Below are 16,542 nucleotides of genomic sequence, written 5' to 3' on the forward strand. Positions count from 1 at the left end.
CTCCGTAAAGTGATGTCAGGCTTGCTCTACAATGCAAGCACTGATCGTAGGAAGTGGGTTTGCAAGTTGAGACTAGAATGTGGAATGTAAGTAAATATTTTGTGGGTACTTGGATGAAACTCCAAAATGTCCTGTCCCGGATGAAGTGTGTAAATTGGAATTAGGAAAAAAAAAAAGTGAGCACGTTTATCCACAAGCATCTTTAGCGGCCAGTTTGCCTTGCTCTGTCCGTGCCCCTCTGGACTTGGCTGGACTTTTCTTGCCCCAGAGCTTTTTCTGGTCGGTGCTCAAAGCTGTCTAGAGTCACAGGTGATGGGGAACCCAGGCCCCCTGACTCCATGGCTTCTGTTGCCTTTATTATTGAATCAGGGTCCTTTCCTTAGGTAATTTGCTGGGACTTCATTTACTGCCTTAGCAGTTATTAGTGTGATCTCAAATTAGGTCTCTTTCTTTTGTCTTTTTGAGACAGGGCCTCACTATGCAGTTCAGGCTGGCCTTGAGCTCACTTTGTAGCCCAAACTGGACTGGAACTCGCAGCGATCTTCCTGCCTCAGCCTCCTGAGTGCTGGGATTACAGGCATGAGCCACCACACCGGGCCTATTCAGATTAGGTCTTTTGATTGGCGTGACAGCCCAACTTTGTTTATTTTTTTCTAACCGAATTAACCTCATTGGAACTATTTTAGATGGCAGTTTTAACACCCTCCCACTCTCATTGGGTTTGACTCTGCTCCCATTCTAATAGGAAGTAAAGGCTGGTGAGGACTTAGATCCTCAGACTGCTCCGGTCCCCTCCCTTGAGGGAGGTCTGGAAGTCGAGTTGTCTGAGAGTCACAAATCAGGCACAGCAATGCCAGCAGACAGCGTGGCTCTGGGGTAAACAGTGTAAAATCATGGGGTAAACAATGTAAAATCACAATTCTTACTACCTGCGAGTGAAAATCCGTTGAACGAGCAAATTCTAATCTCTCCGTTAAAATCTTCGCCGTTTATTTTAGCAGACAAGTATGTGAGTATCAGAGGTAGCTCTTCCAGAAGCTGGGAGCCTTGGTGCAGGGCTGTAGGTATCTCAAAACTAAGCTGGAGCGCTCAGATAGACCCTTCACCCAAGTGCCTGGTGCTAGTCACACCTGCCACTTCCTGAGTCCCTGCTGTGACTGATGACCAGACTGATTCCCGTGGGAAAGAGTTGTGACCTTGCTTCCGCCGTCTGCCAGAGGGTTCAGCCCTGCTAAAGACGCCATGGAGCGGCAGGTCGGCCTCCAGACGTGGTGGAGTTCGCCTCCCTGTCCGTCCTTCCCGGCCCTCGACCTGTAGACTGCGGCAAGGCCGTTCAGCTCTCACAACGGCGCGTGGCAGCACAGGAGCAGGTGTGCCCACCCACGGCGCCCGCGTGGGCCACTTGGAGGCTCCCGGAGACAGAAAGTGCCTTAGTCCTCAGGCTCACAGTAGGTGTGAAACATTAAAAAAAAATCAGAATGATTAAATACTCCATAGGAGGAGCTTTATATACAGTGTTCGTGAGCTTATTTGCCCCTCTCAACAGATCAGTGTATCTTAGTGAATGAGAAAATGGCACTCAGATACAGTGCCTGAGAATTGGGGGGACAAGATTTAGATCTTCATGGCTGAGACTCCCAGCCTGTGTTTTCTTCGGGGCCCGGACGCACCTCAGAGAATAGCAGTCCCCCGTGCCAGAAGCTGTCTGAAATGTTCCTTTAGCTGACCCTTCCACAGGTGAAACTGCAGCCCCTGCATAATGGTGGAGAAAATTGTGAGCCACCCAAGGCCGCACAGCGGGTAATTGGTGGAAGGAGCATTTCCAACCAGATCCAGTGGACTGTGTTCTTCCCAGCGCCCAAGGGCCTTTTGTGAGGGAATGTGCCCAATCGCTGGTACAGGCAGTTTTCATGGGCCCATTATGACTGGGTAATGCGTTGTTTTCATAAGCAATATAGACAGGTCATTTGTTTCAATTCACAGACACTTCTATAGCCTGAGCTAATTTACTAAATGATTGAGAAGATTAGTAATGTGTAACGTGGAAAGCTGGCAGTACATACTGGATTTATAAAGTGTTTATTCCCTTTCAGCTATTGCACTTCTTAGGAATTTATCCCTGGGAAATGATGAGGGGTGCCCAAAAATATTTGAGGATACTTATCTCAGATTATGTATATATTATTATATATGGGAGAAAACTGGAAGCAATCTGAATGTCTACTAATGAAATTAGTTAATTAGTTGAATTATGGCCTGAATTAGCAAGAGGAATTGTTAACCATGGAGTACTAACTAAATAAAAAATCGTCAAACTGTAAGTGCAGTTTCATTATTAAAGGTTATACATACATTTATGTATAACCTTTGGCTGGTATAATTATCAGTGATTTCATTTTTTATTTTAGACTTCAAATTTTTTCTAGCTTTTTCAACAATGAGCATGTATTGCTTTTATGACATAAAAATATAAGGAAAAAAAACCTGAAAAGGGAGTAAGACCTACTCAGCAGGTGCCTAAGTTTGATTAACTTTCAAGTAGTTAAAGTTACTCTGGCTTTGAGTGATACCAACAAACCAGCCTAAACTTGTCCATCAAGTTTAGATCATAATCAACTGTGTCTTAGTTACTTTTCTCTCATTGCTGAGACAAACTACCCAACACCCAAAGTTAAAGGAGGAAAAGTTTATTTAGCTCACAGTTGGTGGAGGTTACAGTCCATAGTCAGCTGGCTGCAAAGCAGGGCGGCCTGGCAGAGGAGCATCGCAGAGAACAGTTCATTGCGCCCACAAGATAGCAAAAGCAACAAGTGGGGGTGGGAACAAGACTCTTTCTGTCTCTTGTGTGTGTGTAGGGTACCTGCCCTAGGGTGCATGTAGCACTAACACCCTTAACCCCAGCATCCCACCCTCTAGATTCAGCCACTTCAGAAAAAGCCCTAGGACTGAGTGAGGCTTTGGGGGGACATCTAGACACAAATCATAACACATTGGAACCCCTGAAGGGAACTCTGACACAGTTTCTTCACTGAAAGCAGCAATATTTTATGTTTGCTTATCGTTAACTGGCATAGCAATGGAACGTACTCTGACTTGAGCTTTAAATTCATATTCTTGTGGTTGGATTTCAGAAAAATGAAATGTGAAGTTTGCTAATCAGAGCTATTGTGTTCTGCAGTGTAATGCACTCTCAAGTTGATACAATTATTAACCTTTGCTTTTGGAATAGGACAACATCTTACTGATACAATTATTAACCTTTGCTTTTGGAATAGGACAAAATCTTACTGATTTGCAAAAATGTAATTTTAAAATACCTTAGACTCAATTGAAATCAGGCTGAATAAGTACCAGGAATACTTGTTTTTTTGTTTGTTTTTTAAAAAAAATGATTCGGAAGAAAACATGGACCTGTAACTTCTCTCCTCTGCTATATCAAAGTGTTGGCTGGGGATATAGCTCAGTGGCGAAGTGTCTGCCTGCAAGCAGAAGCTCCTGAGTTCAACTCCTGGTACCAAAAAAAAGGAAAAAACAAAAAAAAAGCACAGTGTTGCAGTAGAAAATATCTTTTATAGAGTGTATTTAAGCTAGATGGTTCAGTAGGTTTCTTGTCACTAAAGTTTATCAACCACATCATATCATTCCCCTCATTAACATACCTCTGTGTTAGGCTTTTGTCTATTACTTGCATATGGATGTGGCTATATTATAGACATGCTGTTTGGGGATTACATTGTAATAATACACAATAAATTGCTTTTGTTCACCAACTGTTTGATTCCTTGTTAATGTGTAATAGTTCTACCTCATCAGTTTTTTAACCTTTGTGTGAGTCCCATTATACAGATAAAAACTAGATTGTTTACAATTTTTCCCTAATTCTATCATGGCTCTATCGATATAGCTTATATTTATAGAGTATGCATTTGTGGTGTAGAGTATCACTAATTCTTTTTAATTTGTGATGTACCTAATTTGAAAACGTTTATGATTTAACTTTATATTTTATGATTAATGAGAAAGAAAATGTGGACAGCAGGGAGTGACAATGTTTTGTGATGTTCTTACCTTTTTAGATAAAATTTGATGCTGGGACCCTCCTCCTTAGTACACACCGACTGATTTGGAGAGATCAGAAAAATCATGTAAGATACAGATTTTTGACATCTGTTCCACGTTTTATGTATTTGTTTATTTTTTGGTGGTGCTGGGGTTGGAACCCAGGGCCTTGTACATGCTGGGCGAGTGCTGTACCACTGAGCTACACCTCCGGCCATTTGCTGTGGGTTTCAAATTGGATGTCCTCCTGTTTCGGAAAAACTATAAATTGATACAACGTACTTTCCCTTTCTGAATGTCAGAAGTGTGTCTCGTGTTATCTCTTTAAATGGAGTCCAAAGAGTATTTTCCCTCATTTGGCTCTAGAGAAGCCTGTAGTTCCTGGATGGAGAACCCTGGCGACTCCTTATTTTTGAGCACCAGTCAGGACCTACTCATCCCTATGTTTGGGGGCACTGTCCTGCCTCTGTTGGAGGGACTCAGATGTCCTTCCCGTAACCCATTCTCCCTGACAGTTGTTGAGGGGAGTCTGTTGTATGCTTTCATCGAAACACCGAGAAAAGTTGCCTCCAAGTCACTGAAGGAGGGAAGCTGCTGCCCCTATTTTTATAATTTCTAGGGGTGGAAAGCAAACTGTATATATAGAGCTGCCATCTTCATTCCAAGGGGCTTTAACTTGGAAGTATTCACCCTTTACCTGAAAGTGTCAGTAAGGTGAGCTATAACAACTGTTTTCATTTTCCTGAGTGCGCCCCCGGTGTGATTTTTTTTTCCAGCGTTGGGGTTCAAACCTAGGGCCTTACAAATGCCAAGCATATACTCGGCCACTGAGCTATACCCACAGCATTTGTGAAATTTTAATGCCATTTATAAACAATATGCCATACTGTGTCCTTTTGAAAGACCACTAACCATTGCACTGTCTCATTGTTTTGCCTTTTAGGAACCAATTTTTGTTCCCTTAAGGACTATAATCCTCCCATCAATATTACATTTCATATCCTGTTAATTTTCTCTAATTCTTTGTGAGTAAATACACACTTAGCGTAGAAATTATTTGTAGAAAAACAGGGAATCCTTTGACCATATGTTGATAAATGGATCTTAGAATAATGTTTATTATGTGAAGGGGCAAATTTGAATGAATTCCTAGATCTATTATGTACCAGTCTTATGTTTGTTTACTTATTTATTTATTGAGACAAAGTTTATGTTGCTCAAGCTGATCTCAAACTTGTGGGCTCAAGCAATCTTTTTACCTCAGCCTCCTGAGTAGCTGGGGCATTCATCACCACACCTGGCCTTGTATAATAATTTTTATAATCATATGTACTGATAAGGGAGGCTCCATCAGTATTTTCTTTTGTCTCACTATGCAGTTTAGGCTGGCCTTGAGCTTACTTTGTAGCCTAGGCTGGTCTCGAACTCTCAGTGATCCTTCTGCCTCAGCCTCCCAAGTTCTGAGATTACAGGCGTGCACCACCATACCCGGCTCTATCAGTATTTTCTATTAAAAATAAACTGTGTGTATATACTTGTGGGAGAAGTATGAGAAATTACAAAGCAGAAGAAAAAATCATTCTTGTAGTGTACTCTTTAAAACTTTTTATCTGTTTTTTCTTTTCCATGTAAGAAAATATTACATGTGAGAAATTTTTATTTGTGTTACTTTTAGAAAATGTACCCATTAGGATATGAATATGATCAAAATACATTATATGCATTGAAATCCACCCCTTGAAAAGTCTGAAACTAGGAGGGAGGGTAGAGCAAGAGGGAGAGATAGGGAGTGATTAACGTTTGCTGTGTGTACATACAGGTCTTCCAAAATGAAACCCGTTAATCTGCATAACCAAAATGTACTAATAAAAGAAAATGTAGAAAGAAAAAAATGCATCCACTATACAAAAAAAGGTTGTTAGAGCTGCCCACCCCCTCCACTCCCCCGACCCTCACCCCTGTACCAGGAATTGAACTCATGACCTTGCGCTTGCCAGGCAGGCGCTGTGCCACTGAGCTAAATCCCCAGCCCCTACAGCTGCTTTTAAGCGTCTTATATTTTTGGACATAGCAAAACCCACCACAGTATTTAATTCTTCCCTAAGTTTATTTAAAGACTAAAACAACATTGTTATTTTTAAATGTTTTGATGATTAAGTCCCTTACAGGTATAGTGCACACTTACACTGTAAAAGGAGTCCTGCGAGTGTTAAGGATCTTGCCTTCTACCGGTTTTCTCCTAGGAATGCTGTGTGGCCATTCCTTTGTCCCAAATCGTGTTCATTGAGGAGCAGGCAGCTGGAATTGGCAAGAGGTAAGGTCCACATATTACAGCCTTTATTCACAAAAACGCCGCCTTTCGTACTGCTGTTTCCCACCTTAGATCCGTAAAGTAACACCCTTGGGTCAGAGTGAGTAAGTGTGGCCTGGCTCTCACCTTTTATTCCCACAGGCAGTGGCTTTCCCACGTGAGCCTGTCTCTCAGTACTCACGTCAGAACTGACCCTTCTGAGAACGTGAAGTGACCCATATTGTTCCATCTGAGTAGTAGGTTATTTTTCAGGTTTGAGCTATCCCGTTACCAGAATTAGAGAGCAGCATAATAGTTATTTTGCAAAACTGAATGTTTATAAGAGTAATGGGGGCACACTTTGTCATTGGACAGTGACTGTAAATTGGAAGTATCCTAGATCACCCAGGAGATACAGCCACCCTGGTGTACAGACGCAAGCTAAGGTGTTCCTATTGATGGAAGTATTCTAGAAATTTTGGCTTTATATTTTATATGCGTGCAGTTCAGAAGACTTCTGAACAAACACTGTTGGCGTGAAGTTTTTTCCATGTAGGTGCCTCTTTAGATTTAGCATAATTTAAGTTAAACCATGTTGGGCTTAACTGGAAATGCAGTGCATGACTTAATCATAACATTAATTGTAACATCATAGTGAACATAAAAGATTGTTTATGCAACCAAAAAGAAGCTAACCAACATGTTGAAAATAACCCATAGATTTTTAAGAGTAGATTGTCATGTCCTGTGTATAATTTATATCTGTCCCTTTTCCTTTTTTAAAGCCTTATTGTATTCTAGAAAGTAAGTCTTTAAGAGTATTTCAGATCACTTGATTTTTTTCCCTCTATGTTCCAGGGTAATCTAAACTCATAACAAACATGTTTAGAATAGTTACTTTCAAAATAGTGTCTTATTAATGTGCCAGTTAACTTTTTTCTCATGTATTCTCTTTGGTTTCTAGCCCCTCCCCTCAAATAATTATCACAATTGCATGAATTTACAGACAAATATTTTTCACTTTTTTTGAGACAGGATCTTACTATGTAACCCAAGCTGGCCTTGAACTTGTGATCCTCCTACCTAAATTTTGAGAATGCTAGAATTGTAGGCATGTGCTGCCATACCTGGTTTTATTTTTTTCACCTTTTAACATTTTTTCCTTTTTTTTCTTCTTCAGTGCTGAGGATTGAATTTAAGGCCTTGCTAAGTGCTAGACAAGTGCTTTATCACTTAGCTGCATACTCAGTCCCTAACTTTTAACAGCTTTTAAATTCAGGATATTCTTTTCATTTTATAGATTTTAAATTTGATGAAATGTGGTAATTGAATGACTCAGTAAAAGAAAAATAGGAAAAATTCATATGAAAAATTCACAGGGATTTTTTTTTCTTTTGAAATGTTTAAGCTTCATTTTGTATCATAATCTTGTGGCTTTTTATTGGATTTTCTCTGATAATAGGGCCAAGAGTTTTTAGCTTTTTACAGGTTTCAAACTGCTTTTCCTCAGTCACCTTGTCACAATTGTCATAGTTTCGTTGCTGACCTTGATGATTTATTCGAAGCAGTCCCCTGAGTCTGCTAACATAGTTTATTTGTTTACCTGTCTTCAGAGATGTTCACAAAGAAATAGATAAACAGCCCTTACAAGGCTGGGCCCAGCTCACTAAACAAACCATGTCTTCTACTGAGGTCCAAGTCATGATGGTTCAATTTTACAGTGATACTTGGGCAACCATATGGCCCCCAAAAAAGAAAAGCAAAATCGAGTACTGTAGTAGGCACATCTGTAATGTGATCATAAAAGTCTCTAAACTAAGGTACCCGGGATATTTTGACTATGAGCTTTTCAGTTTCTCTAATCTTCATAGAACACTTTATTGAACAAGTTGAAAAAAGGGATGAAAACAGACTTATAAAGCTGAACAAATATGGTGGTGTTTATAATAGCACAGAAGATAACCGTAGTCATAAAGATAATGGCAGCTTGTATTTCTAGGGCAGTGGCATTCTGAGGGTTGTTTTTTCTTTTGGGTCTCTTTCTAGATCATACTGTTGATTAAGTGGCATTTTCCAACAAATGATACTGTAGAATGTTAGTTTTGGATGGAGTTTTAATAGAATATCAGCTGGCCAGTTTTACAGATAAGTTCTCACATTTTGTTTTCAATGAGACCCATAGTATGCTTTGGCAGAAATGGTAGGCCCCCCCTTATAACCTTTAGGGCGGACTCTGTACTGGAAAACTCTGGTTATAACCTACTCAAAGTTTTGCAAATTTATTTTGGCCTTAGTTTCTAAAACTACACACTTATTTACTAGAGAAGCTATTAATGTGAAGCTTTTTGGTTCAAAACGTGTAAGTTTTAAGTAGAGATATTTTTGAAAGTTTCATTGGTAATGAATTTAATACAACACATCCTTAAAAGGATGCCCTTTTAAGATATTCTGCTTCTGCATGACTTTAAGAATGATTTGAAATGTATTAAAAGTAATTAAAATAAAAAAGAAATTAAAATAGAATTAGTGATTTTTTTTAAAAAGCAATTATTTATATTACTATACTCTTTTTTGTTTTAGTGCCAAAATAGTGGTTCATCTGCACCCGGCTCCTCCTAACAAAGAACCTGGCCCATTCCAGAATAGTAAGAACTCTTATATCAAACTCTCCTTCAAAGAACATGGCCAGATAGAGGTACGTTTCTTTTTTTTCTTTTTTTGTCTTTATGAGACAGGGTCTGGCTATGTAGTTCCAGCTGGCCTTGAGCTTACTTTGTAGCCTAGGCTGGTCTCGAACTCACAATGATCCTCCTGCCTCAGCTTCCTGAGTGCTGGAATTACAGGCATGTGCCACCACGCCCAGCCTAGAGGTAAGTTTCCATATGAGTAAAGTTGGAGAGAAGAGTGTGTGTGTGTGTGTGTGTGTGTGTGTGTGTGTGTTTTATGATGGAAGGCAGTGTTACACAGTGTACCAGCTCTTACCCAATGAAATCTTTTCATATCCTATACAGTAGGAATGGGAAGCAGGCAAGTGCGGTCACAGGAGGGAGTAGCGGCTGGCAATGCGCCAAGTCTTGCCTCTTGGCTACTAGTCAAAGTTTTCAGTACTGTAATTTGGTTAAAAAAACAGAGTATAATGTGGGAAAGTACTAAACTGAATTAGTACTTGAAAGCGTGCTAGCCTTAAATTGGGCAGTCTATTTTGATTAAAAAGTCTGATCACTGAGTGCTTATGCTGCAGTTGCAGTCGTTTCTGTGTTTGTTCTGATCACTAAGTCACTATACAAGTATTCTTAAGACATGTGCGTGTGTGTTTCTCTTCTCGTTAACATCATAAATTATTTGTGTTTTGTTTTCAACGGTGCATGAACCATGCTCCTCACACCGTAGTCACTACGTAAATCCATATATGTGACAGACCAAAGTCATTCTCACAAGTTGAAAAGTGTTTTTGATTTTTTTTTTTTTTTTAGTGAGCATATGCATGTTTTGTCCTTAAGTTTTGGCTTCACACTTTAGCTAGACAAATTATTCTGTTTTCTTCATGGAAATTGGTTGTATATTTTCTCTGGCACTGTTTGTTTCACTATAGCTTGGAAACAATCCACCTATGCAGAATTGTTTAAAGTCAGTCTATTTATTTCACTGTCGCTCATCTCTTTGTTGAGAATGGTCCACTTTGTGTAGAAAGTCAATCAGCCTTCCCCCACCCTTTTGCTTTCTTTGTGCTTCTGAAGTTGGTCCAAGAAAAGAACTTCCTTTGCTTGCCTTTGATGTCTCAGAATTCTAGGCTTGTTGCAAATGACTGAATGAACTTTTATACTAAAAAAAGTTAAGTAATAATTTGTTCGAGGATGCCACAGCCTGCCTGACTCACTTGCGGTTAATGTATGTGCACAACAGTTTTATAGACGTCTGTTAGAGGAAATGACCCAGAGAAGATGGGAGAATATGCCAGCTTCCCAGTCGTTACAAACAAGTAGAGGATCCCAGGTAATTTTTAAAACTATTTGCTAATCCAGTATTTTTAGCCCTGTACTTAGATCTTCAGTAAGAAAAAGACTGATGATAGAAGTCAGCAAAACCAAAATAGTGGTGTTCTGGTAAAAAATTAATTTTCATAGCACTTAGTATAAATCACTGGCTATGGACAGGCACTGAAATGTGTGAAAGTAATGGGGAAAATCACCATTACGTACAAAAATTTTAGTACAGATTTTTTGTGTATATTTGACACCCTATTATAATCAGATACATGATGACTTGTCAAAGAATAAAAATAAGTATAATTTAATGTACATGTAACATGCATCTAAATACTTGGATTTTCTGTAATGATTTAAAGATCATTATGTGCCTCCAGAAACGGACAAATATTTTGAAAGGAAACGAGATGTAATCATGTGCTGTTTTTCTTTGGTTCTTTATGGGCCCTTTCCCGCCATTGAAAACACAGAGTAGCTCAAAAAATACTTTGTTTCCTTCCCAATTTGTGTTCGATGGTGTACTTTTTTTTTCCCCAGCCAGGAAGAGTAAGGGCTGTTGGAATTGTAGGCATTGAAAGGAAACTGGAAGAAAAAAGAAAAGAAACTGACAAAAACATTTCTGAGGTAACTTAAATTTTGGTAGCCGTCTTTTTCAGCAATTTGTGTTTATCCTTTCGGACATGGCTTGTGACGTTCCATTCTGTAGCTTGGAACATACTTGGTTTGCTTGAAGCGCCGCAGTTTCCTGTTGCCTTTTAACAGAAGTGTGTCAGGCTAGCATAATTTAACCAAAACATGTTTTAAGAGCTTTTTCTAAAAAGAAACACACGTTTGTTTTCTGTTGGAAAATGTAGACTGTTGTATGTAAATTTTAAAGATGTAATTGATTGGAAGATATTCCTAATGAGATCGAGGTCCTGTGTATATTTATTTCAGAAGTTTGGTTAACTTAGTTGAGAGAAGAATGCAATTAGATAGCCACTGTCCCTGTCTAGCTACCATTCACTCAGTTTTATACCGATGATTACTTGGGGACCAGATACAGACATTAAGAAGAGCCCCACCAGCCCATCATTTCTACTCAGACAACCCTGAGCATGTAAATTACAGTGTTTCTGAAACTTCATCGTAAATGAGGGAGCTTGAGGGAAGGGGAAAGAACTCTAGTTAGGAAAGCCAATATGATTAAGTTCTCTTTTTTTTTTGATTTTTTTCCAGTACCGGGAGTCGAACTCACAACGTCACGCTTGCCAGGCAAGCGCTGTGCCACTGAGCTAAACCCCCAGCCCTTGATTAAGTTCTCTTAAGTGTCTAATAAACCTTAGCATATTGTGTTAGCTTTCTGTTACTGAAACGAAATACTTGGGTAATCCACTTTTTAAGAGAAGAGGGTTTTTTTAGCTAACGGTTGTGGAGGTTTCAGTCCATAATTAGCTCGCCCTGTTCCTTCCCCTAAAGTCGATAGTTTTTGAATGCCTATTCAGGATTACTGATTCAAAAATACAGATTACTGCTGAGGAACCAAGGACGTTTGACCTGTTAAATACTCATGGTACAGGTTTTGCTGATTGCATATTTATGGTAAAGTTGTATATTTTTTCAGCATGGTTTATTTTCTTGAATTGGCAGCTAGATTTGGAGGGTTGATCGCACACATTCCATCCCTTTGGCAGGAGTTGAGGCGTTCTTTCATTTAAGGCGTATTGTGTCTCTTTTGTTACTTAGTAGCGGTTAATGTTCAAGATCTGTTAGTGCATTGGTCTTTGCAAATGGTGATATTTTGTACACTTTTCTGTATTAGTTGGAATGCTTTTTAAAGAGCTCCGTGTACTATTTGGTTTCCCCTGAAACCATTTATAGGGGAAAGTCAGAATAACTGCTTTTTTTGTTATGATCAGGATAATAAATGTGTTCCTTATCATCTTCCAAAGTTGACTAAACTAATGAGGGTTTTGTAAGAGACATATTATCATGGGTTTTAATGTGTCGATGGTTCCAGTCAGTTGCAAGTTTTGTTCTATTTGAAGCTTTGACAGTCCTACGTTTGACCAGTGCAGCCCTTTCAGGTTGGCTTCTGAGTTCTTTTGACATGACCTGGTGGACTTCTGTAGCTTTCTTATGATTTGGTGTGACAGAAGTTCAAGGACCCATTAGTACATTTCCTGCCTCAGAGCTGGACTTCAACATTAAACTAAGAAGCTCCTTTTTTAGTGGGAAAAAATATTTCAAAGCCCCAATCCAGACCCGTAGCTATTGGGTTGATCTTTGGTTTTAGGGCTTTGCAGTTGGCAGAGGTAGGATTTTGTTGTTACAAAATGCCATGAGACTGTCCCGATCCTTTCAGTTCAAATTCAGGACAGCACTGCCGAACAGTTTCTAGCATAGCGATAAGGAAAATTTTTGTGTCTGTTCTCCGCATTCTTCCCACATTAAACATAGATGTACAGCACCTACACCATCTCAACATTCAGCCCTCCGTGCACGCCTTCCCTGCTGGCCCTCCTTCAACCCATCCGCTCGGAACTGTTTCAGGAAGTGCTTATGGGACTGGTATCCCTTGTATCTGGCAGGCTTGTGTTCCTTGTGCATGAACATTTTGCTGGATTTAGTGTCCATGGTTCATACTACGTTTCCCTGTGTTACCTTTACTCTGCCCGGCACGAAGCGTTGCCCTGAAGCGATGGCAGCCTTAAGGTTTTCCTCGTTAAGCCGCTTGCTGCTTTCCTGTGAAAGCCCAGTAACTTACCAACCTGTGAGTTTGTGGTAGTCGTCCTGGACTGTTATTCTCAGATATGCAGTGTTTTTTTCAGGATATAATTTGAGAAATTTTTAAGAAGGTTTTTTTGGTGTAATTGTCAAGAATTGCTTTGAATTTTTCCTTTTGAGACTACAGTCTCTCTGTGATAGTCTTCATTGTTCATAATTTTCTTTCAAATGCCTTTAATCCCTTTCTTTTTTATTTAGAAAACTTTCTACTTTCTTATCTTTCTCTTATTACCTATTGTGTTTATTCACTCTTGTATAATATGTGTAGGTTTTAGTTGCAAGATAATTTGAAACATTTTTAATCTCACACTTCACTTGTGCACGATATTGTCCTCTGATAACTTGTGTCATTATACTAGCATTTTTAAGCTTATTTTGAAGTGAAAGGGTGCACTGTGGTCTGATCCATAAGTGTGTCTTTTGGCGTGCTCTTACTGTGTGCACAGCATGATTCTGCTCCGTGTTTTCTTTTCTCTTATAATAACTTCATGTAGGATTTGACCTTGATCCTTTGCTGTGGCTCCTTTTCATGTGAAGTCAGCTTCCCGGAACTTCGAGAGAAAGGCCTCCTTCGTGGTTGCTGTCTTCCTGCACGCAGCCTGCCCGCTCCTTGGCTGGTTTCCTGTAGTCTCACAGATACCAGTGGTTTGCTTTTGGTGATGCTTTGCCCTGTTCATATGCCTTGTTTTTAACTGGACCTAATTCCTCTGTTTTAACTGGACCTTATTCCTCCCTCATTCACTTCTGATGCTTTTCTCAGTGCCTTCTCCCCACTTCTGTCCAGGAAGGGGTGCCTGGCAGGTCAGTTTCAATAGTTCATAGACTCCTTCATTCCTTTTTTTTTTTTGTCTTTTTGAGACAGGGTCTCGCTATGCAGTTCAGGCTGGCCTTGAGCTCATTTTGTTGCCCAGGCTAGTCTCAAACTTGGAACAATCCCCCTGCCTCAGCCTCCCAAGTGCTGGGGTTACAGGTATGCACACCACGCCCGGCTCTCCTTCATTCCTTTAGACCCTATTGGGGACACCTGGCACCTACCCACTATTGAAATGGGTAAGACCCTCTCCATTTTAGGTACCGTCCTCCCATTGGCCTGGCTTGTTTTCTAGCGGGTACCTCTTGGCTCTTTTGGGGTTCTCTTATGCAGAGATCTGTCAGTAGCACTTTTGCTTCCCTCTTTTTTTGCTACGTAGATACTGGTATCGAACAGTCTTGTCACTCTTGTTTGCTCTGCTCGAGTCCTGGGCGTTTTGCCAGTAACATGATGTTTAGTTTGGTAGTATGGGTTACTTACAGGCTTTAGGTTTTGAAACCTCTCTCAAAACCAGTTGTCCGGTCTGCTTTTATGCTGGGATTCGGAGAGATTCAAAAACTGTGCCGTCATGGGTCCCATCTTTTCAGGATTCTCTGTTTCCAGACAGTCCTGACATTGTAGCATTTGAAGGGTTCTTATTCTCTGGAGAAGAAGTTGTCAGAGCGAGTGATTAGATTTGGCACCAGAGCGATGGGCACCGAGCCCTCCTGCTCTGCAGGCAGGTGCGTAGTCCACTGTGTCAGCATCACTCTCCTCATCCCCCAGGAAGTACTGACACCGTCCTCTCTCAGCAGCACCCAGTGTCAGCCTCAGGGTGTTGACACTTCCTTAGGAAGGTGGCATCAAACAGTGCATTATTTGTATTTTTTTTTAAGCATTGTCATATTAACTTGGTGTTATGTTCAAAATAAAATTTTGCTTAATTTATGATATAAGATAGTGCAGTTCAGGCTTAATTCTCATGGAGTTTTGCTTCTCTCAGGCTTCTACACAGCATTGGTCTGTATCGTGTAGATCACTGATTTATTTAGCAGGCGGGCCTTGTCTCTACTCTGCTGACCCCCATGTAGATGTTGTGGATACCGTGGTCATGGTCCAGGTGCAGGCAGGCAAACAGGCACTGACTGCAGTGGGAGAAACACCTTGTAAAGCGAAAACCAGGCTACATCAAGAACACATGACACAGACCCCAATTCCACGGGAGTCAAGGAAGAGTTACAAATAGCAGGAACATAGAATTCAAGGCCCAGCCAGCTTGGGCTACATAGTTAATTCAAGGCAGTCTGTATTACATCGCAAGATCCAGTCTCAAAAAAATAAATAAATAAATAAAAATTAAATGCATAAAATTCAAGGCCTGAAAGATGAACAGGTGCTAGCAGTCACCAGCAGGGATAAAACAAGTGCAGGTAGAGGGAAAGGAATATACAGAGGTACAGAACTGAGAGTATTGGAAGTGGAAATTCAAGAATATACGAATAGTCACTGAAGCTAATGACCAGAGTAATGACTGAAAGTCAGTCACAAAGTAATTCTGTAACTCAACACATGAAGCTGGCTGTGGATACCATCTTTCTCAAATTTGGGAGTGGAAATTTGGTCATGGGTGTAGTAGAACAGTAAAAGTTTCTGTAAACTAGCAGATAAAATAATACAATGAGTATGTGCATCTTCCCTCTTGCTTTAATTTTTTTTCTTTCTTTCTTTTTTTTTTGAGACAGGGTCTCACTATATAATTAAGGCTAGTTTTGAACTCTGTGTAGCCCAGGCTGGCCTCTAACTCACGGTGATCCTCTTCCCTCAGTCTCTTGAGTGCTGGGATTACAGGCTTGTGCCACACACCCGGCTTTAATTTTTATTGTAGGCTTCTCACCCAAGTTTTGATAGTTGGTTAAGTTCAGATTTTAGAATAATAGAAATAAAAGTGAAGAAGCTTTTGTGTTTAAGTAATTATAACTTAAAAATTTTTATATAGTTTGAAAGTACTACAATATTTATATTTCTTTTTCTTGACTATATAATCAGTAAAGGCTAATAGATGATTTTATGTGGACTCATTATTTGGGAATATTTTTCTTTGAAAATATAATGAGTGATTTACCATATAATTAGTTTTCTTTACACAAGTGACGGAAATCTATTAATATTTTGCATAGTCAAAGTAAAAAGTATGTGAAACTTCTAACTGATTTGCCCCTCATGTTGGAGTTGACTTGGTTTCAGAGCCGGTGCCCAGAACTTCCCACAAAGAGTTTCCTGCATCTGCTGGTGGTTGCTGATAAGAATCCATTCTTTGAGCTTTGTGTTTGTCTGAGGAAATTCCTGTTAGGTGTGTGCACATCCCCATTTGTTTTCCTTGTGAGCCTTAGTGTGCGGCCATCAGAACCCTACACCGCATTCTATTCTTTTAGCAAAATCCTTTAGCAGATGAGGAATACTTTTCCTGCAGATGGGCAAAAGCTGATCTGAGCCATGATTGTACTGTATATGTCAGACCACTATGTCAACAGATTTTTCATTGTTTAATTGATTTTAAAAAATAACATCTATCAGATGAAATTTTATGCTGGCAGTATATTTTCAGTAACTTGAAACTGTATGTTAGAAACATGTCTGATTAAATTAGAAGA

The 16,542-nt window shown here is 39.8% G+C and overlaps 1 protein-coding gene across 1 annotated transcript in view; it reads left to right on the forward strand.

Annotated features, from left to right (window-relative positions):
* Positions 1–4,076: 4,076 nt before the first annotated feature.
* Positions 4,077–16,542, forward strand: part of Vps36 (vacuolar protein sorting 36 homolog (S. cerevisiae)) — a gene marked incomplete at its 5' end in the record, with an annotated part of 23,528 nt that continues 11,062 nt past the window's right edge. Inside the window, 5 exon segments of the mRNA XM_013515869.1 lie at positions 4,077–4,145; positions 6,303–6,373; positions 8,930–9,044; positions 10,253–10,342; positions 10,873–10,959. Coding sequence (XP_013371323.1) covers positions 4,077–4,145; positions 6,303–6,373; positions 8,930–9,044; positions 10,253–10,342; positions 10,873–10,959 — 432 coding nt within the window.

Source organism: Chinchilla lanigera, unplaced genomic scaffold (genome assembly GCF_000276665.1).
Source record: "Chinchilla lanigera isolate Chin_1 unplaced genomic scaffold, ChiLan1.0 scaffold00030, whole genome shotgun sequence".
Taxonomy (NCBI): domain Eukaryota; kingdom Metazoa; phylum Chordata; class Mammalia; order Rodentia; family Chinchillidae; genus Chinchilla; species Chinchilla lanigera.